The 22,825-nt window shown below is 45.9% G+C and overlaps 1 protein-coding gene across 3 annotated transcripts in view; it reads right to left on the bottom strand.

Annotated features, from left to right (window-relative positions):
* Positions 1-22,825, bottom strand: part of LOC147450568 (phytochrome 1-like) — a 44,124-nt gene that overhangs the window by 3,790 nt on the left and 17,509 nt on the right. For 2 of the 3 annotated variants that reach the window (XM_086519748.1, XM_086519746.1), the window contains exon 3: positions 591-884. In XM_086519748.1, the coding sequence (XP_086375874.1) occupies positions 591-884 (294 nt within the window). Of the gene's footprint in view, positions 1-590; positions 885-1,638; positions 1,752-22,825 lie in introns of those variants that run through there. The other variant, XM_086519747.1, reaches the window with a different exon arrangement.

The raw sequence follows: 22,825 nt of genomic DNA, 5'->3' as shown, positions 1-22,825 counted from the left end.
CTAAAACTGTGGGCATTTACCATAATAATTGTCAGAAAGACAGGTTTAAGGTGATCTTTCAGCAACCTAGTAATGTGGTCGCATGGTTCCTATTATTATAAGACTACAGAGAGCTTCCGTGCCTGGATTAAATTGCCCTTTTCTTCAGACACAATTCATATATTACTGTCACATGGCCATAAACATGAAGATCTTCTAGCTGACAAGATAATCAATCAATCATGCAAACTGCGACAAAGTTAGCCACAATTGCCTAAATTAGGACATGTCTAATACAAACAGAAAATGGCTATTTCCTTTTCATACAAGTAAATGCACCACAGTTCAGCACTTGCATCGTGTGCCTTTTTGACACCTGGCATCGTGGACAGGAATGCCTACAAGCATGTACCCACACCTATCACAAGGAAACTTTTTTGGAAGATGTAGGTATTTATTGAACCTGACACGGTCTACGTGCATAATAAGCATAGGCTGACCAACACTTATATTGATGTCCAGTGCTTATCATCAGGCTGCAATGAGTATGATGAATAAATTTTACCTATAGATTTGCCTTCAAAAAGACAACATGAATGCTAGATGAATACCTGAACTCAAAATGAACTATATGCAGTCCATCCTTCATGTTCTTGATAGTCGGCACAACTTTGATGCCCACCCACCCATCTGAAGAAGAGGTGAATCGTATTGCTGTGGTGAGAAAGTCAGCTAACACTTGCTGCAATCGATATTGATCTCCAAAAAGCCGTGTGTTTTTAATCTCAACATGAGTTTCTCTTATAAGTTGTAGTCCTTTCTCTCTTGATCTGATCATGCCTTGGCTGATCACAGCATCCATCACTGTGCCCATGGTGAACTCTAACGTATCCAAATCCACATTTCTGTTGCAGCCAAAGAAAAATCACCATAAACCCCTCAAACAACAACAGAGAGTAACACGATAACTAACAAAACTACAAGCCAAATACAAAATCAGACAGTATTGGAGTCAACTCCCAACATTCTCCATCGCAACAAACCTATATAATGCTCAGATCCATACAGAAATAAAGTACTAACTGTGAGCTACCAAAACAATTTTGAATTGTCGAAACCATATAAAGCAGCTATTAGGAAATGTAGAGCATTACTTCTTACCACGCCCCTGAATCTATAACAACAATGTACTGCATAAGACAATTTTTATCAAACTTTGCATTCAAAGTTCTAAAAAAAATAAAAAAAATACAGCTGGCAAAAGAAGGAGCCAAAGAGGAAGCAGTTGCATAACATCTGCCTTCCTCACGTTTTGGGTAGTGTACATGATGGCAGTTGAGGCCATCCCCTTTCCAGTGAAAGACATTGTAGGTTCAACCAGCTTTCAAAATTAATATAAAATGCCCATTTCATCTTTGTCTGGTGATGGCTCAAGTATCTCCCAGGGGCAGATTAGGAGTGAGGACTGGTTCTGACTGCCACAGAAACGGTACTTTAAAACTAATTTACTATTTCACTTGGGCTGTCCCCCCCTTGAAGGAGATTGTTATTAATTTCTGAACTGTTACAAGCACGAGAACCCGAAACAGAATCCACTCCCAAATACTTTTTCGATGCATAAAGATGCATGGTTTCATAAGCCTATAGTCTGAAATTCATCATACCTGTAGTCGAGAACGGCTATATCTGCTTCGAACTACAATTTTCTGCGCGGGAGAGGCTTCTTCCCTTATCTGCTCGTGTAACAAACTTGGACACGCCAAGTCTAGAATCTGTCGCGACACAAGAGAGAGATTTACTTAAACACTTCACAAAATTAAATCTCAGTTCAATTGAGTCAACACTGCCCGCCGTAGTTCCGTGCCCAAAGAGATTGGCCCCAAAGACTGGCGCTACTTCTTTTTGCATTAACAATTTGAGTAAGTACAATTGCCCTGGCTCTCCTCTGCTCACCAACTCGTTAACTCTGAATGAGCCAGAGGGAGAGCCTAGGGTCTTATTTAAAGGCCCTTGGCCTTGGAAAAGCAGTTTACATGAAAAGCTTGAGTTCCAAAAGCATCTGGTGCCAAGAGCTGCTGCGCAAAACAGCAAGCACAATTCGCAGATTTCCGTACACTTGCCACGTCAGCAACGCATATCGCGAACGTCCGTACAGCCAGCCACGTCAACAATCCATACGCATTATTTTTAATGCCTAGGTGTCCCTTTGGCCCCTCGACAGTTGTCCATAAGTTGGGACACCTAATATGTCCCCTTTGGCCCCTCGGCACTTGTCCATAAGTTGGAACAACTTATTAGTTGGTCATGCCACGTCATCAGTTTGTGACATACCCCCCACATGAAAGGATGGTAATCGCCCTCGATTACGCCTACAAAACAGACAGAGGCCATAAACCGGTTTAGTAGACACTGACTCTAAGTACCAACCCACTAGACAAGACACATCTAGCCGTATAAAGACGACAGTCACATCACAGCACATCATATTAAAGCAATCTCATAAAAATCCATTCCAAATCTTAGACCATCACTGCCAGCAATTGTATTTAGTAATTGCATCTAGATTCATCCCGATCCCATTGATGTCGGATTAACTAATCCTTATTGCGATCATGTCTATAGAGATCCCCAAGACCGAAATGCTGTAGTTATTTCGTCTTTCAGTTCCTGAACTCAAACAAATTACATGAGAGAGTACACATCATTCAGGTTCAATTTCGGGAATTCCCATTTTCATCATTCATAAAGTCATACAACAGAACACTGCCAGCAGCTCTGACAGTGTATCCCTAAAATCCAAAGATCAGTGACTCTGTTCCATCCAGGTAATCTGTGACAAAGGAGGGGGGTGACTCCCCTCTTGTGCTATCCCGTTGTTAGGTGCAGCGGAAGTGAATGTTTAACTTTGCTCAAGATGAGTGCTCCGAACTGTGCTCAAGGTTCCTTTTACTTACAGAAGGGAGAGCCTTCCGTTCCTTTAACGAGAGAGTGCAAGTGATCACAAACAAAGTGGATAAACACTGTGAATGAAGGTGCTGAGACTGAGAGATAGAGAGAGAAGAATACGACACCAGAATGTTGTCAAAACCCCCCTCCGAAGGCCCCACTCTCTATGGCGAAATGCTAATGGCTGAAATCTGCAAATTTTTATCTGCTGAATTCAGACTCTATGTCGATGGCGACGATGCGACGACGACGCGCTGAAAACGCAGATGCTGAAATCTGCGTTTTCCGGGCTGAAACTACAAACTTGGCGGGATCTGACCATGCGGCGAGGATCTGCTGCGGGAAGGTGAGACCTGCGAGGTTTGAGACTTGTTCTGCGGAGTGTCTATGCTGAAAACTGAAACGCTGGTCTTCTTGTTGGTTCTGTCGCAAAGATCTGCAAAAACGCTGAGGTGCCAGGCTGATGCAAAAACGCTAGGGCTGATTCTTGTTCTGCTGTGGAAATCTGCTGGAGCAAACTGCTAACGCTTAGGGCTGATCTGTCCTCTGCTGCCGCCAAGCTGTTGCAAATGCAAAAACGCTGGTTGATCTGGGAGCAAAACGCTAGGCCTACTGGGGTCCTGCTGAGAAGGTGCCTGCTGAACCAAAGTTGCCTCTTCTGCTCATAAGTGCTAGCGCTAGGTTTCTTGATATACTTGCTTAGCAAAATTGCCCTACCTAGTTCCCAACAAGTCACTTCAAAATAATAAGTGAAAAATGTCAAAAATAGGAAAAATAGATCTATGCACTGATAAAATGCTCCTGATGGGTTCTAATGGGAATCTGATGATCATGTTGTGTGCAACCAAAAAATATGTATCTAATCTAACTGTCTGGGCATGCACGGTCTGCGAACAAACTCACAAAAGTGCCAGAACACTTCCTAAGCTAAACTGATTAGACTGAACTGAACCCTTTTCATGAAGTAGCTTGTCCACGTACACATAGGGTCAAATGTGTAACGTGACATCCCCTCCTTTTTAAAGTGAGGTACTGGTACCGAACTGTATGGCGTCGAGGGAGATCGCCAACAATGTCTGGAATCTTGGAAAGGACTCTTCGTCGGTCCACTCGGATGCGTGGGTCATGCGATACTTGAACTTCATAAAGGTTTGCTACGCTTGCTTCTTTGGGCTGCGCAGAAAGCGACGCAAAGTCTTCTGTGGCTCCTTCAATGTTTCAACTCCGTCTATAGTCATGCGTCGACCTTCGTCAAGAATCTCCGAGGGAGGCTAAAAATTCCTAAAACCACTTTCAACACAAAAACATGAACATACCTATTCCATGTAAAGTGACTGGCAAAATACTATCCCTTCGAAAAAACTGTGCATGCAATACAGATGAACAAAGTGACGCAGTACCAAATCGTTCATCAAACACACACAAACAATGGGGTCGAATCTCGACTTTCTGATCTAAATCGATCAACTGTGGCAAATCACGATGGAAATGCCGATGCTTGATGCTCAATCCTTCTTGTGCTCTTTCGGAAACTGTGTCATGCCAAGGAAGGGACATGGATTGTAAATTCCTTGAATGCAAACATTTCATCTTTTCATGAATCATCCGCATACATGAATTCATGAGTGAATTGTACTCGTCGAACAATATGTCATGCCTGTGAAAAGGGATCACATAAGGACGGTGACTAAAATAAAGGAAAGCATCACGAATGAAACACTCGACACAATGCGTGTTGACTAATCATTCAAACACATAATACTTCCTGTGGGGGTTCTTTGGACCTAGGCTCGAGAGCCAAGATCAATTCTTCGTAATTGATCGAATCTGCAATGAGGTTAGCTTCACTGGAAAAAGCATCAACTAACCCATCATCCTTGTGAACAATCACATCATCATGCTCGTGAGAAATCACATCTTGATCATGCAAATCATCATGCTCGTGAATAATCACATCTTGATCATGCAATCATCATGCGTAACATTATTACGCAAATCATGTGTGTCATGCGTTGAAAAAGAAGACGAGACTGAAAGAGTCTCCTTCTCCTGAATCCTTTCAATCTTCGCCTGCACATTAGAAATGAGAGATGAAGAATGAACAACTTGCTCTCCACAAATGACAAGGGGAGAGTCACTTTTGGCATTGAAAATGAACGTATTTTCCACCCAAGCAATGAGAGGGTTATGTTCACGAAACCATCGAATGCCAAAAAGCATAATACATCCTGAAAGAGGAGAGACTACAAATTTTTTGTGGAAGGACACTTGTTGAGCAGTGAACAAAACATCAAGGCACTCTTGCGTGATGAGAGAGTCCATATCGGGAGAGAAGCCAGATACCTCGAAAAAAGATGTCCTGCGAACCTCCAAGCGGGCTCTTTCGACAAGAGAGTCACTAATCAAATCATGCATACTGCCTGGGTCAAACAATACGACAAAAGGCTGACCATTCACATGACCATAACACTTAATGAGAGACTCATCAATGAGAGGATCATGAGAGACTTGGGTCACACTCGTGTTCTCATTTATTGCATTGACAGAGGAAGTGGGTTCTGTGGGTTCTTTAGAGTCATTAGATTCAAGCTTAGGACATGTTCTTTTTATGTGACCCTTGATGTGGCAATGAAAACAACGACCTTCCTTAGAACAAATGCTTTGTTCTTCTGACGTGATGTATCCTCCTAAAATGCCTTGTTCTGCCTTTTCATCTGGAGAGAGTTTAGGTTTAGCAATTGTGTTAGCTTTACCCTTAGGTTCATTTTGAGAGTTCTTTTCTGAGAGACTTGGAAGATTGGTTAGAAGAGTTACCGTTCTGAGGAATGTGAGAAGTCTGAGAGGTACTTGTCGAAGTCTTGTTTTCCTTAGGCTTTCCCTTGTTGTGCTTCATCTCTATGCGAGAGCAATCGCTACCGCCTTGTTGAATTGGATCGAGCACCTCAACATCATACTTGATATACTCGTCCAATCCATAAAGGAATGTCTCTTTGCACACCGCATCCGATTTGCGTAATTGAGTGCCGAGCTGCAAAACACGATTAGAGAAAGACATACATGGCATACCATTTTGCTTGAGTCCGCGCCAATTGTCCTTTATCGTGCGAGGTACCGGGGTGGCATAAACCGCGCCTTGAGCTTGTCTTGGAAGTCGGCCCAATTGAAAGAAAGGGACGCGTCTTCGTCGGCTTCCTCTGGGTGCGCGACCAGCTGTGCCTCTTGCTATGCGTGATACCAATTAATGGCATCACCGGCAAGGTACATAACTACAGTCAAAACCTTGCTATTGCCTGTCTTCTTACTGGTTGCAAAATAAGCATTAAATAGATGCAACCAAGAACGAATAACCGTAGCATCCATCTTACCATCATACTTATTGAAAGTCAACTACTCTGTGACTGGGTTGTTGGAGTCCGAATCTCGGCTTGCGCCACTTGATGAACTATCAACATCTTTGGCTAGCTCGGACTTCGAGGCGAGAACCTGTCGAACCAATTCTTGCATGCGTAATTCTCTTTGTGCCTCACGATCGGCCTCCAAGGCCGCTCGTCTTTCTTTGGTCGCCTTCTTTCTTTGTGCTTTTCTTTCTTTTCATTCCTCGGCCGCCAAGTGCACTTCGCGGTCCAAGGTTTCCTGTCTGGTTTTGCGTTCACGCTCCATGGCAATGCGATTCGCTTCTAGTTGTGCCATCATGTCCATCATCGACTTGACCAAAGCCTCCATAGGCTTTTGTACAATCCGTGGCGTAGATGGGGAAGGAGGAGGATCAGAAAAACCTCCTTGGTGGTGAGATTCTTCTTCGCTACCGTCATGCTCATCACCTCCGGGCAAAGTATCCATTCCGCTTCGGGTGATGACCATACACTGAGTTCTTTGGTTCTTAAGTTCACGAGGAACTTGGTTCTTGTGGATCTTGGGTTCTTGGGTTCTTGAGGTTCTTGAGTTCTTGAGGTTCTTGAGGGTCTTGAGGCTCTTCTTTAGCTTGCAATCTATGTTAGAGAAGGATCTTCTCTTCACCCGAGTTCTGTTCTTTTCCGCGGGTGCACCCCTTGGCGGCCTTGCGCTCACACCAAGGTTGCTTTTTCCCACCTCACGTCGATTGGCCGGCCGCTAAGTGCACGGTCCGCTCTCAATGAGTGAAAAGAGGTACAAGGGGAGGCTAGACAAGCCCTTCTTTCTTGGGTTTCCTGTCACTCTTCAAAAACACGATTAAAAATCGACACGCCCAAGAGAACTTGGGTTACGTGCGACCACAACAAGCAAAAAAAAAAAAAATGTGGTTCTTTCCTTGAGTGATACAGAACACTGCCAAAGCTCTCATACCAATGTAAGGTGCAACAGAAGTGGTTGTTGAACTTTGCTCAAGATGAGTGCTCCGAATTGTGCTCAAGGTTCCTTTTACTTACGGAAGGAAGAGCCTTCCGTTCCTTTAATAAGAGAGTGCAATTGATCACAAACAAAGTGGATAAACACTATGAATGAAGGTGCTGAGACTGAGAGATAGAGAGAGAAGAATACGACACCAGAATGTTGTCAAAACCCTCCTCCGAAGGCCCATTCTCTATGGTGAGAGCGGTCTACTTATGATAGCACAAATCTCTACAATGCTTGGACTTGCCGACGGCGAGATGGGCTGAAATCTGAAAATGCTAATGGCTGAAATCTGCAATTTTTTATCGGCTGAATTCTGACTCTATGTCAATGACGATGTCGATTGCGACGATGCCACAACGACGTGCTGAAAACGCAGATGCTGAAATCTGTGTTTTCCGGGCTGAAACTGCAAACTTAGCGGGATCTGACCGTGCGGCGAGGATCTATTGTGGGAAGGTGAGACCTACGAGGTTTGGGACTTGTTCTCCGGAGTGTCTATGCTGAAAACTGAAAACGCTGGTCTTCTTGTTGGTTCTGTCGCGAAGATCTGCAAAAACGCTGAGGTGCTAGGCTGATGCAAAAATGCTAGGGCTGATTCTTGTTCTGTTGTGGAAATTTGCTGGTGCAAACTACTAACGCTATGGCTGATCTGTCCTCTGCTGTCACCACGCTGCTGCAAATGCAAAAATGCTGGTCGATCTGGGAGCAAAACGCTAGGCCTTCTTGCAGATGCAAAAACGCTAGGCCTGCTGGGGGTCCTGCTGAGAAGGTCCCTGTTGAACCGAAGTTCCTGCTGCCTCTTCTGCTCATAAGTGCTAGCGCTAGGTTTCTTGATATACTTGCTTAGCAAAATTGCCCTACCTAGTTCCCAACAAAAGTCACTTAAAAATAATAAGTGAAAAATGTCAAAAATAGGGAAAATAGGTCTATGCACTATAAAAATGCTCCTGATGGGTTCTGATGGGAATCTGATGATCATGATGTGTGCAACCAGAGGATATGCATCTAATCTAAGTGTCTGGGTATGCACGGTCTGCGAACATACTCACAAAAGTGCCAGAACACTTCCTAAGCTAGACTGACTGGACTGAACTGAACCCTTGTCATGAAGTAGCTTGTCCACGTACACAGGGTTAGATGTGTCACGTAACACCCGTCTGCACCAGATTTCAACCCTGCTGATCCACGGGATCTTTCAAAGTAGACGCAGCTAAACCTAAAGCCTCAAGGTGAAGTTCCAAAATCTGAGGAGTATCTGCTAGGTCCTCCTCCTCCGTCCACTTCGCATGTAATGCCAGATAGTTCTTAAATTTCACTAAGAACCATTGAATCACTTTACATTTCACTTCTCTTTCCTTATGTGCCAAAATTTGTTTTGGAACGAGTATCTCCTCGCTCTCTTCGACTTAGGGTTGCTCACCAAGCTCCCCATCAACTGGCACCTCACCCTTAAAGGGTTTCAATAGACTCACATGAAATGCATTGTAAATCTTCCAAGTATTTGGCAACTTGAGTCTGAAGGATACATCATTTATCTTTTCTTTAATCTAGAAAGGGCCATAATATCTCATGCTAAACTTTGGAAAAAGCCACTCCTTTCCCTTTGATGTTCTTAGGCGTGCCTTCCTTCAAGTCGCGTCGATGTCGATCTATTGCCTTCTTGTGCCGTGCTTGAGGCTTCTTGTCTTTAGTGCTTCGAAAGGGAGGGACCTTTTTAGCACCTTCGATTACCTAAAATGGTGCTTCCCCGTCGAAGAGTGAACCATGTTATTGTAGGCAAATTCCACCAAAGGCAAATATTTTTCCCACTTAGTCTTCTGATCAGAGATGTAAGTTTTCAATAAATCCAAAACCACTAAATTGGCTATCTCAAATTGCCCATCGGTCTACGGGTGGAAAGATGACGAGAACTGCAACCGCGTGCCAATGTTCTCCCATATACCCTTCTAAAACAAACTCATAATCGGGGATCTCTGATGGAGACTATGGTCTCAGGCATGCCATGTAACCGGATATCTGATCAATGAACAGTCTCGCTAAATGATCCGGCTTGACTGTTTTCTTTACTGGAATGAAGTGAGCTGGCTTGCTAAATCTATCAATAACAATCCAAATGCCATCGTGCCCACTTTGAGTCTTCGAGAGATCAAAGATGAAATCCATGCGGGTGGGAATGGGTAAACGCTATGGTAATCCATGTGCCTTATGCCTATCAAACTTGACCTTTTGGCATACTAAACAACTGTGAACATTATCCTCCACATCCTTTTTGAGTCTCGGTCAATAGAAGTAACGCTCCACACCCTTCAAGGTGGTATCGATGCCGCGGTGACCCGTAAAAGGTGGACAATGGCACTCTGCCAAGACCTTTTCCCTCAAAGGCTGTGTAACACACAAGATCGTTTTCTTCATCAAGTAGCCATCTCGTATGGAATACCTTAGAACTGTCTCCCCATTCTATATCCGAGTAAAAATGTGCGCAAAGTTAGGATCTATTGCTTACTGGTCAACCATATCCTCAAAGCTTCTATGATGAATTGCGGAAATAGCCATAACTAAGGGCTTTTGAGATAATGCATCTGCCACTAAATTTTTCTGTCCATGAACATGGACAATCTAGAAGTGAAACGATGACAAGATGTTAGCCCACCGCATCTGCTTTTCTGAAAGCTATTTCACTGACAAGAAATAGCGTAGACTTTGATGATCTGTAAAAACTGTGAAATCGGCTCCGAGTAAATAGTCTCGCCACTGTGTAAGAGCATGGATCAGTGACAATAGCTCTTTCTTACAAATCTGTGCTACCAACTCTGGTCGTGAAAACATCCTACTTTCATAAGCAATCACATGGCCTTCTTGCATCAAGACCGCTTCCAGACTACAACCACAAGCATCACAATAAACTTCGAACGGCTTTTGCAAATCTGGCAAAGCCAACACTGGTCCAGTAGTCTTTTTCTTTAAGTGTCTGAAAAGCACTCACCTCTGTCGGTCCCCACGAGAAAGGGACACCCTTCTGAGTCAATAAATGCAAAGGTTAGGCAATCTTTGCAAACTTCCGAAAGAACCGCCAATAATAAGAGCACAAGCCCAAAAAGACTTGAACTTCATGAACATTCTTTAGGTCATGCCAATCGCGGATAGTCTCAATTTTGGCCGAGTCGATCTGTACTCCTTTTGCCGAGACGATGTGCCCCAAGAAATGTATCTCTGGTAAGAAAAACTTGCTCTTTTTGGCATTGATAACCAATCTATGCTTGCGCAATGCTTGAAAGACCTGTAGCAAATGGTGTCGGTGCTCTGTTTCATTCTTGGAGAAAACTATAATGTCATTAAAGAAAGTGCCCACAAAAGATCGATGCTCTCAGAAAATCCTATCCACCATTTAGTTGACAGTTGCTGGAACATTCGTAAGTCCAAAGGGCATCACCAAAAATTCGTACAAACCAAAACTTGTCCGAAAGACTATCTTGTAGACATCTCCCAGAGCTATTTTGATCTGATGATATCCGCTTTTCAAATCAATCTTGCTGAAACAAGAGGAACCCTGAAGTCTGTCAAGAATATCATCGATCCTTGGAATAGAAAATCTGTTCTTGATGGTGATTTTATTGAGAGCTCTGTAATCAATGCACATTCTCCAAGATCCGTCTTTCTTTAGTACTAGCAAAACCGGAGAACAATAGGGTGATGTACTAGGTTGGATGAGACCCTTTTCTAAAAGTTCTTTTGCTTGGTTCATGATTTCTTCATTCTGGGCTCCGCTAACGCAATAAGGTGGCCAGTTTGGTGGTGTGCTTCCAAGAATCAAGTCAATGGTGTAGTCCTCAAGAGGAGGTGGGGGTAACTTGCCTAGTAGGCCTTCTGAGAAACAATCAACATGTGTGCATAAATTCTTGTCGTTCTTTATCCAATTCAGACACATTAGTTCATCATTCAATTCTTTCAAGTAGATCGAGTAAACAAAAAGACTAGATTAAATTAACTTCGAAATGGCCGAAGCAGATACAATAAAGACGGACTCGCCCTTCAATTTTACATCAAGTACAATTATCTTGCCCTTCTCATTCGTCAAAGTCACTTTCTTGGCCCTATAGTCAACCATGGCGTTGTTCTTGTGGTACCAAGGGATTCCTAGGAGAACGTCACACCCTTCCAAAGGCATGACGTAAAAGTCCTCGTGCCCCAAATACCCTTGACAATGCAAACGGAGTTTGCAAATGACAGGTGTAATGGCAACATCCCGTCCGGGCACCGCTAGAACTGCCTCCGCCTATGGCCCCATCTTGTCGGGCGTAATTCCAAGTCGAGCCGCCAATTCAAGTGAAATGAGGTTGGCCTTGGCTCCTCCATCAAAGAAGATGAGGCCTTCCTGATGTTTTACTTTGCCCCATGCGAGGCAAAGTTCTATGCTTTCGTCCATCTGACTCGGGTCGGTCCCCATACAATCTAGTACCAGTCCTGCTTTCATCTTGCCTTTTTTGCCACGTTCTTCTATTGCTCTGGAGCTCTCTGGCCTTTCTTGAGATTGTCCTCACTGTTCCTTTTTAGAGCACTTCGCAAAGATGTGTGGCAGTCAAAAACTTCCCCTCTTTGAGATATTCGGTTCTCTATTCCTCGATCAATCGGGGTCGTGCGTCTTTCTTTTTCTGGAACTTCCTCTTTCTTCTATTGTCATTGGTTGAACTCTGTCCGGTCCTTGGTGTCAAAACTTCATCACAGGGTAAGTCAAGTTACCCGAATGTATCGAGAATCCCCCCTTAGCATGTCCCATCAATTGTTGTATGGACTCGGATTTCTGCTCAAAGCAATAATCTCGGATCTCCTTGGGATGTCCACATCAAAACCGCTCAATTTGCTCCTTGAAAGTGACCTTCTTAAAAGAAGAGGTCGGTAGAAAAGAATCCCAAAGTCTTTCACAATAAGCATCCAAAGTGTCACCCTTGGTCATCCGAAGATGGTTCCAAGCGATTCTCACATCTCGTTCGTACTCCCGAGTCAACCAAGAAGAAATAAAGAGTTGTTTGAACTTTAACCACTTGGTCAGGGCTTCTCTCCTCAAAAGAAGAGTGGACCACCACGTTCGTGCATTTCCTTTCAAGAATGATGCCCCCCTCCTGATCTTGGAGTGCTCTGAGTAGCGCCCTCCAGAGAATGCTATATCAAACTGTTGAATAAAGGCTAAAGCCTTGGGGGCATCTTGGAATCCAAAAAAGGATTCAAATTTCATTAACTTGGTCAAGGCTTTAACCACTTGGTCAGGGCTTCTCGCCTCAAAAGAAGACCACCACGTTCGTGCATGTCCTTTCAAAAATGATGCCGTCCTCCTGATCTTGGAGTGCTCTGGGTAGCGCCCTCTAGAGAATGCTATATCAAACTGCTGAATAAAAGCTAAAGCCTTGGGGGCATCTAGGAATCCAAAAAAGGACTCAAATTTCATTGACTGCCCACCTTCCTTAAACTCCTTGGTCTTTTTGCCCTTGTCTTCGAGAAAATCATACTGGTTGGCTCTATAAAAGTGTTTCTTCTTTGCATAAAACATGTGATCATCGGAGTCCGAACTGTCAGAGGATGATTCCTCAGTAGAACTGTCAGAAAAGGGTCGGGATTTGCTTTCTTTGCCTTTTTCTTGTTCTTTCCAAAACTTTGATTCTTGCTTTACTTCTTGTCCCTTCTGTGCTCCTTGCTGAGAGTCGAGGAAAAGCTTTCCGAACTGTCAGAAGAAGGAGAAGAAGAACTGGGTAGTCCTTCGAAGCGTATATGCTTCTTCTGCTTCCGTGCATTTGCAAAAGAAGATTGACGGCCCTAAGTGATCGGGGTAGTCAGTCCCCTTGTTGCGCTTCTTCAATTGTTTCAACTTTCTTCAATGGCTTCTTCACTTCTAGAAGTTGATTGATTCGTTTTTCGATGACGTCGTTAAGTTCTTCAGTAAACATCCTTGGGGTAGGAGGGCCGGTTTTATGGGTGACTCAATGGCTTTCTGTCAATGAGTATGCACTTCATCCATCAAGTGCCGGGCCAAAAATTTGACATACTGTAGATCCTTTGCAAATTGGAGCATCTGCTTTGCGCACTCATCAACATGTTGTTGACGTTGCATCTCCATAAGCTGGTACTCCATAGGCGGAGGTGGCTCGTACTCTAGTTCTGCTAATCCACTCGAATTCTCCGTACTGCCTTCTATTCTTGAGGTGGCAGGAGTCGTCTAATTCTTGGGTGAATCCATGTACGCCGCGAGAAAAGGGATCGGATTTCCCTGTAGAAGAGAAATCGGTTGAGCTCTGATACCACTATAACAAACTTGGAACCCAAGTCTAGAATTTGTCGCGACACAAGAAAGAGATTTACTTAAAACACTTCACAAAATTAAATCACATTTCAATTGAGTTGACACAGCCCGGCGTAGTTCCGTGCCCAGAGAGATTGGCCCCAAAGACTGGCGCCCCTTTCGGTATTTCTTTTTTCATTAACAATTTGAGTAAGTACAATTGCCCTGGCTCTCCTCTGCTCACCGGCTCATCAGCTCTAAATGAGCCATAGAAAGATCCTAGCGCCTTATTTAAGGGCCCTTGGCCTTGGAAAAGCAGTTCACATGAAAAGCTTGAGTTCCAAAAGCATCGGGTGCCAAGAGCTGCCGCCCAAAACAGCCAAGGCAATTCGCAGATTTCCGTACACTTGCCACGTCAACAACGCATATGGTGGGCGTCCGTACAGCCAGCCACGTCAACAGTCCGTACGTATTATTTTTAATGCCTAGGTGTCCCGACTCCCTTTGGCCCCTCGGCAACTGTCCATAAGTTGGGACAACTTATTAGGTGTCTCCTTTGGCCCCTCGACAGTTGTCCATAAGTTGGAACAACTTATTAGTTGGTCATGCCACATCATCAGTTTGTGACAGCTCGCGTAGGGGGTACCCATAAAAGTGCTTCTTGGCTGAAAATTGCTTTTGGCCTTCGTCGGAATGCTGAAATTTTGTATGGGCAGCCAATATTGCGCTTGTCTGAGTGCTTCTACTCCCTGTAGGGATGCACACCAGAGTTACCCGGAACGCGGAATGGGAACGGCGACGGGCCTCCCTGCGGAACGGGGGAACGGGAATGGGCCCGGAACGGCAGGCTAAAAAAACACCCAAATATTATTTTTTTTAGCGTTATGTGTTTGAATACAAGTAGTATTAGAGTCCTTTGACTCTAATACCCACAAAAAACACGATTCGAAGACCATTTAACCTTATTATGACTTGATTGGGATGTGAGGCGCCCAGAGTACATAGCCAGATGAACAACAATGAGTAAACACAATGCCCATAGTACATACACAATGCTCTCAAATAATTGCAAGAGTAGTAGTCAGAGATAACACTTTGGAATTAATTATGGCTAACATAGTAACAAGCCTCAAGGGCCGCCAGCGGCCAAGGTGCTACAAAAAAGCCAAAGGGGTGCAAAGTTCAAACCAGACTTCAGTGACCACAATACCAAAAGACTGAAGGTGACAAATACCATAAAGATGCTAGTAGCTACAAATGGCAAAGAGGGCAAGGCTCAAGCAGCCATACAAAAAGGTGGATAAATGGCAAAGACTCAAGACTCAAGAGCCACTAGCCAGAGAGGCCTCCCAATCCGTAGTAGCCGGCTGTAAATCATGCACACCCTCCCATTCCTCATCATCGAGGTCTAGGTCCGGCTCGATCTCAGCCACAGATGAAGTACCTGGTGTTGGTGGATGTGCATCTCCACCCGCCTGAGAAGCCTCTTGCTCCATCTCCCACTGTGTAAAAGGATCTGTTTGTTTGTCTGTACTCTTGCAAAGCATTTTCAAATTTGCGCTGACGAAGACAAGATCATTAGCCTTCTCCACTCCGAGCCGATTTCTCTTCTTGGAAGCAATGTGGCTAAAGGTACTCCACAATTGCTCCAAGCATGAGGTACTAACTGACTGGCTGAGAATACGGATCGCCAATCTCTGAAGCTCAAGGCCATCATAGCCATAGTCCTCCCACCAAAGCACTGAACCTATTTTCTTGCGATCATTCTGAGCATCTGGACTACCAAATGACCCCCGCATCTCTCTGTACTGTCTCAGCTGATCTCTGACAATGCGTCGCCCATCTGCCTGAACCATCTTGTTTAAGATCTCTGTAAATTGGTTCATGACTTCACTATCTGTCTCTTGCCCTACACCTTGGAACTCTGGATCCACCATGTTCGCTGCCCCGTGTAAAGGAGAGGCATATGAATTCCACCTCGAGCTGCAAAGCGCATGGATCTCCTCATATCGCTCTGCATTCGGCTCAAGCTGTGCAAGCTGCTCAATCATGCGGTCCATTGCCTCATAAATCTTGCCAATGCAAGGATCCATGCCATCCAGAACTCGAAGCAAATGAACCACCGGTTTTACCTGTGCATCTAGACTCTTGAGCTCCTTCCAGAACTCAAGATCCTCTGCCTTATCCTTGCACAAAATCCCTGCAACTGTCTTTGCATAGGGGGAGGTGGTGAACTCATCACTGATAAAGACCTGTCGGACCGCATTTTGACATTCAGACAGCCTGCGTACAAGAAGAAAGTTGAATGCGAAGCGGGTATCTGAATACTTTAGAAGCACTTTGCCACCCGACCTCTTGAGGTACTCACTCCGAACCAAGTTGTGATTGTTGATGAAAGTAACCATCTTCACTGCATCAGCAATGACTAGAGCAATCCAGTCTAGCTTGCCGATGTCTTTTAGAAGGTTGTTCAAGCAGTGTGCCATGCAAAAGCACACTGTCACATGCGGATAGTGGCCCTCTATGATAGCTGTTGCTGCCCTGTTTGATGCCTCCCCATCTGTGACAAAGGCCACCACGTGTTGCTCACCGATGGTTTCTATGGCCGCTGTCCACTCTGCAGAGAGGACATCGGCGGACTTGCCACTCTCAGTGGCATCATGAGAGTGCACAAAGTACATCTCTCCACTGGAGTATGCGACGAGACCATAGATAGATCTCTTCCTTGTATCGCTCCACCCGTCAGCAATGAGGGAAACGCCATGTTTTGCCCAAAGACGTTGAATGTTGAGGGTTGCTTGCTCCACGATAGCCTTCTCTCGATCGAGCAAGGTGGTTCGGAGAGCCTCTGAAGATGGCGGCACATAGCCGGTGCCATACTCTCCTATCCGTTGCACCATGACTTTCCAATACTCCGACCTATTTCGATCAAACATAGAAGAAGTTAGTATCAAAAAAGTGGAAACGACGATAACGGAAGAAATGAGAGAGAAGATTGATGAATCATAAAACAATGAACATACCTCGCTGCGACAAATGGGATATGGTCGTGATAGAAGAATCGGGCCACGGCCGCATCCACCTCTTCCTTCTTCTTTGGGTCCCAAGAGGTGGCAAGGGTCTTTTGGCGACGAAGTGGACCTTTTGAAGATGCAACCTACACCGGGTAGAGAGGAAGAAGGGAAAATGAGGGTCTTTGGATCAATACCTTTGCGTGCCGGCTTGGCTTTATGGTTGAATTGCCGATCCTTTTCCTCGAGCTCCCTCCTCTTCTCGATGGTTACGTTGGCACAAAATTTCACCTCATGTCCCAGCACTCGAAGAAAGTGTGCCCTCACTTTGTCATGCCCCCCTTTCCGCGTGTAAGAGCATAGCTTGCATCCCCATGCACGAGAACCTCCCGCCACCGACAAGGTGCCCTCCGAGGTCACTTCATCCCACCACGACTATTCCTTCGCCTTTTGAGTGTTGCCCGCATGAACGGAGGGGGTTGAACGAGAAGAAGAGGCCATGGATGATGGATTATCCGTGAAAGAGAGAGCTTGATCTTGAACTTTGAGAGAGAGAGAGGGCTTGAGAGAGAGAGGCTTGCCGCTTGATTCCGTGAGAGCTTGAAAGAGAGCTTGAGCCTTGAGCCTTGAGAGTTGAGGGTTAGAACTTAGAAGTTAGCCCAAGAGAGAGAGAGGTTGAGAGCTTGAGCCTTGAGGCATACCGTGGCGCCACACTATGGCTTGAGAGTTGAGAGCAAGCTAGGGAGAATGAGCTTGGCTTGAGAGTTGAGAGCAAGGCTCAAGCAAGGGAGAATGGGCCTTGAGGCTTGATGAGTGTGTGAAGAATGGGGGAGGAGGGGGGCATTATATACTTTTTTCACTGCTGAAAATGGCCGTTGGCTGCCCAACAGTCATTTTTTTTAATTTCAAAAACTGCCGTTGGGGCCGTTCCGGCCCGTTCCAGTCCGTTCCTGTGGTCCCGTTCCGGTGACAGCTTTCAGCCGGAACGCCGTTCCGTTCCGACGCGTTCCAGAAACTTCCAGCCGGCCGGAACGCCGTTCCGGCGTTCCAAGGCCCTAAAATGCTGTTCCCCGGTAACTCTGATGCACACAAGCTCTAAGGGCTCCCTACACCTTCACCGCAAGCTATGTAGGCTCTTCACTGCTCTCAAAGGAGCTCTAAGCAAGAGATTGCTAATGGGAGAGAGAAAGGGCTGAACTAAGCGGAGAGAGAGAGAGAGAGAGAGAGAGAGAGAGAGAGAGAGAGAGAGAGAGAGAGAGAGAGAGAGAGAGAGAGAGAGAGCTGAACTAAGTATTCAGGGAGAAAGCTCTGTGTGTGTGTGTAAACCTCTACAGAGCAGCCTCATTAGGTAGTGCTACCTGCTTGTATGCCTAGCGCATGTTGATTCCTTGCGAGATGGTGTGTGTGTGTGTGTGTGTGTGTGTGTGTGTGTGTGAGAGAGAGAGAGAGAGAGAGAGAGAGAGAGAGATGAAATGAAATGTAATATTAACGTCTTCAAAAGGCCAAAATGGCTCTGAGACCAAAAGGTTACATGTGGTGAATGTAATACCAGGTCTGGGTACAAAAAGTACAAAGAACTGAAAAGAAAATAGTGGGTAGGGGTGGGGTGAAAGCTGATACAAAGGGAATACAAAGGGTGAGCTGATACAATGTTCCCCACAAGGGCTCTACCAACCAAAGATAAATGCAAGGATGATCAATGGCATAATTTCTTCCTAATAAACTCTAGTACGGGCGCAAACTACTGCTCAACTGACACATCAATGCCAAACATGAAAACCCAAATATCTACAAGTGTGCCCCTCTAGGTAACCAAGAAAAATTATCCTGCGCACCCCACTGACAATCCTTATCCACTCCTACAAGGAAACCAAAAGACTTGTGCCAATTGATGAGAGCACCACTGGCCAAGTAAGGTAGCAAGGGCATCCCGTAGATTGTCCAAGGTTGGTGTGTCATATCATACAAAGAGCATAGTGTAATTTGTCTACTCCTGATCCAAAAAGTCTAACCAGTCGGCCAAAGGCATAGTAAGAACTCTCAACTGCAAGGTCTTGTGGCATAAGAAGAGAGACATGACCTCTGCTAACACAGAAAGAACTAGGCTGCCAGGGGACATCCCTATCGGACTGAACGAGACATAGGAAAACGCCATCCAATGTGGTCTCTCTCTCTCTCTCTCTCTCTCTCTCTCTCTCTCTCTCTCTCTCTCTCTCTCTCTCTCTCTCTCTCTCTCTCTCTCTCTCTCTCTCTCTCTCTCTCTCAGGTCGTGGGCGAGCTCCTGGTCGAGGGCGAGCTGCAAGTCATGTGTCGAGGGCGAGCTCCTGGTACTGTGTCGAGGGCGAGCTCCTGGTCCTGTGTCGAGGGCGAGCTGCCTGCCAAGGGCGAGCTGCCTACCACGGGCGAGGGCGAGGGCCCTGACCTCTGAAGGACGAGGGCGAGCTGCCTGCTGCCTGCCAAGGGCAAGGGCGAGAAGAGCCAAGGGCGACGACGAGCCAGCCAGGACGAGTCAGCCAGGACGAGTCAGCCTTTTATAGAGGAGGGAAAGTAGTGGTTTTGGAAAGACGCACAACATGACTGTGCGAGACATATGGGACCACACTCCGGATAGCGGCATGGAATTGTAATGGATCATATAGGCTGGATGTGGGTGCCTTTGAGGATAGCTTCAGAGATAGAGACCTTGTCTTTTACTCAGAGACACATTAGAAATCTGGACAGCTGATGCCAAGTGTGACTGGTTATTTATGGGAGACAGCTTGTTGGCCAGACGCTAGATCCCAGCATGGGAGTCAAGGTTCAGGAGGTGTAGTAGTCTTATTCAAGGAGGAGTTGCAGCCGCTATTACAGATTGTTCGAAGAGATGACCGGGCGAGATACATGTGGGTGAGATTGAGAGTTGAGACAGGCAGATTCTTATACATTGCTATATGTTACTTTCCCCCTAGCACATCAGTCTATACCTCACCTAGAGGGCAATCCCCTTTCTCTATACTTGATGATGACATATGGGAGTTCTCTAGAGATGGAGATATCATTCTCTTGGGAGACTTTAATGCCAGGACGGCCAACTCCCAAACGGTATTTTATGATACCTCGGAGGAGATGCTTAGAGAGATGGATATATCGGAGATGGGGCTTGACATACACTCACACGATAGAGAGCACACAGAGTATGGGAGATATGTCATGGAGATGACGACTACGCATGGTTTGGCCATACTTAGTGGTCTAGAGATTTTTCCTTCGTCTAGGGGATTCACATGCTTTCCACACAGACATGGGGCCAATACAGTGGACTATGTCATGACTTCACCGAGCTTCATCTCTAATATTTAGGATCTCAGTGTGGGTCCTAGACCTGTTGGAGCGATTGTTCTATTTCAAACACACTACACAATGCTCTCCCGACTTTTTCAGTCTCTTTCCAGTATAGTGCCTCTCAGACACCACGGAGGATTTCACACACGGGGTATACTTTTACACCATAGACGGACTCGGTTTATGTGGAGGAGATTTACAGACGGATGTGGGCAGCCGAGCCTGTATATACCGTGGAGGTGATCACCACTCCATTGACGGAGATTTTGCATGGGGCAGCAACAGAGGCATACCCACACACTCAACCAGATCAGAGAAGACGTTCTGGGAACATGCCTCAGAATAGTTGGTATGATGAGGAGTGCAGAGTGATGAGAGTTCAGATTCAGAGCAAGCTTATACTTGGAGTCATTACATATAGCCAGTCTCGGATTGCCCTTCGGCGTTTAGTGCGACGGAAGAAGCGGGCCTTTTTAGCCCAGATGGAACGTGATTTGTATCAGCTCTTTTTGAGTCGAGATTCAGGTGAGACCTGGCGTCTCTTCCATGAGCACTCACTGTCACGAGGACGTGGCAATTGCTAACCTTAGTTGTTGGTTTCTTTCCAATGATTTTTGTTTAATTTTTGAGACCCTCTTTTTGAAGTTGCAAATGGTCGGACATTGTATGGCCAATGTGAACGGTAGTTTCACCCGCAGACGGGAAGTTGGTCGGCACTGGAATCCGTATGGTAAGAGGATGTCTAGGCTCAGAGCAAGATCATACAGGTCCCTCCCATCGCAGTTAGCAAGTTGGTGGATACTAGGAAGTGAACTCAATAAAGGCATAAAGTCAAGGTGGGATCACCAACAGAAAGTATCCGACAGTTGGGCCACATTGCACTTTTGGATGCGGTCCCAATGAGGATAGATGGTCAGAAGACCAGCGGGAGCCCGACGGAAGCATCTCCTAAAAATTAGGGAACTGCTATTCTGGGCCGTGAAATGTGTTCGCGTCATTACCTTCGGTATGACTAGGGGAACACTTTACAACTCTGCCGCGAAGTCAACTGACGCACCAGTTGAGATATTTTTAGCAGGGAAAGCCCAAACTCGGAAATTGGGCGACGTGTCAGCTTGTGAGCGATTCTGCCACTCTGGGAGGCAAAAACGAGCTGCATATCATCAAAGGGGACGCCATTTTCAGCCACAGGCGGATTGCAACAGGTACAGAAGCTATGGAATGCTTACCTTGCCCTCTATGCACAGTATGGTGACGGGAGTGATGCCCCGCACGCTACATACTGCTCTCTTTCTCCCCTACGTGCAGTTATGTGATGCCCCACAAGAGGGCTACTCATTTGACTGATGTACAGTTGTGTGGGTTCATGCTTTTGTGCTGAGGCAAGAGCCTCCTTGAGCAGGAACAGGGGTAGCTAACTGCTGCTCCAAAGCAGGCACTGGTGAGGGTCATAACCTCACCGTACAGGTGCAAAATCAGCGCTGTGTATGCGCTGTAATTTGACTGTTTTTCAGCCATACGGACGCCAGGATCATTGGGAATCGTGCCCCACTGGCAAAGGACAGTTAGGGGACTGTTTGGGGTTGAAAACAGGGCAAAAACCAGTAAATACAGCGTGCTGAATTTACTGTTTTTGGACAGGAATCAGAGGGTATACGACAGTGCAAGCGAGTTCCAGCAGGGGAATTGGTTTCGCGCAAGTTTTGGGGCTGTTATGCTGCCGAAATTTGGCCAAATCAAATGGTATCTAGGTGGATACACGTGAAGGATTCCCAGGACCTTACCTTGTAATTTACCCTCCTAAAGAATAAAGAAATACCGAAAGGGGCGCCAATTTTGGGGCCTACAGGTTGTCGGCGTCTGCTCGGAGCATTCTAGCTTCCGAGCCGTGTGTGTGTTCAAGTGTTAACTCCCGTCGCAGGTTCTCTTTGCAAAGTGCTCTGTGTGTGTGTATAAAGTAAAGAATTTCGAGTGAAAGCCAACGCCTACCGCCCTACGGGCCGGTTTCACTCACCTCCTCCAGTGATTACTTCTCCAAAGATTTGGGGTCAGTGAAACCGGCCTGTTCAATCCAAAAAGGGCGGTAAACTTTACTTCAAACCTTGATTTAGCTTTCACCCATTATTAGTCATCTATTCTACCTGTACTTTCAAGACACAACACGGGGGAAAGGGATACAAGCTGCTAGAATGCACCTGTATGAGAAGACCAACACTAGATTGGCCCCTAACTTAGGCGCCCCTTTCGGTATTTCTTTATTGTTTAAAAGAGGGAATAAACGCTGTGGTTCCCTACAAGCTGCCCCACACAAGCTCGGCTGAATTTCAACTGTTCTAGCCCGATTTCGACAGCATAACTGTACTAGGATCCTTCACAGTCAGTATTCCCACGCATTGAATGACTTTCCCGACGCATACGAGCACTTTGCAAAACCTGGCGAGAATCTGCAGCACACTGAATTCTCTGTTTTTAGCCCCGAAAATGCGCCAGATCACCTGCACAGCGGTCCCCTCGCGTCCCCGAACCTCCTGGGGGTATTAGGGACCGTTTAGGGCGAAAACCCTAAACCTGCAAAAATACACAGCAGGCTGTAATTTACTGTTTCGGGCTCCGTTTCGCGTGCCGGTCGCATCCATGGCAAGTCCTCGAGCTCCCGCACCTGTAGGGCTACTTGCCCTTTGAATAGGACGAGATTTCTGGCGTGAAACCTCTCCGAATTCACCTGTACCTACGGGGGGTTTAGCCGTTAGCTAATCCGGTACCTGTGCAAGAGGCTCTTGCCTCGGCAATCGCGCATGAACCCACACAATTGTACATTGGTCAATTGAAAAGCCCACTAGAGGGGCATAACATACTGCCATAGGGGAGAGAGAGGGCAGTGCGTAGCGTGCAGGGCATCACTCTTGGCACCGCACTGTACATAGGA

Source organism: Adiantum capillus-veneris, chromosome 9 (assembly GCF_014529385.1).
Source record: "Adiantum capillus-veneris isolate H3 chromosome 9, ASM1452938v2, whole genome shotgun sequence".
NCBI classification, from domain to species: Eukaryota; Viridiplantae; Streptophyta; class Polypodiopsida; order Polypodiales; family Pteridaceae; genus Adiantum; species Adiantum capillus-veneris.
This window is presented reverse-complemented; position numbering and strand designations above follow the sequence as displayed.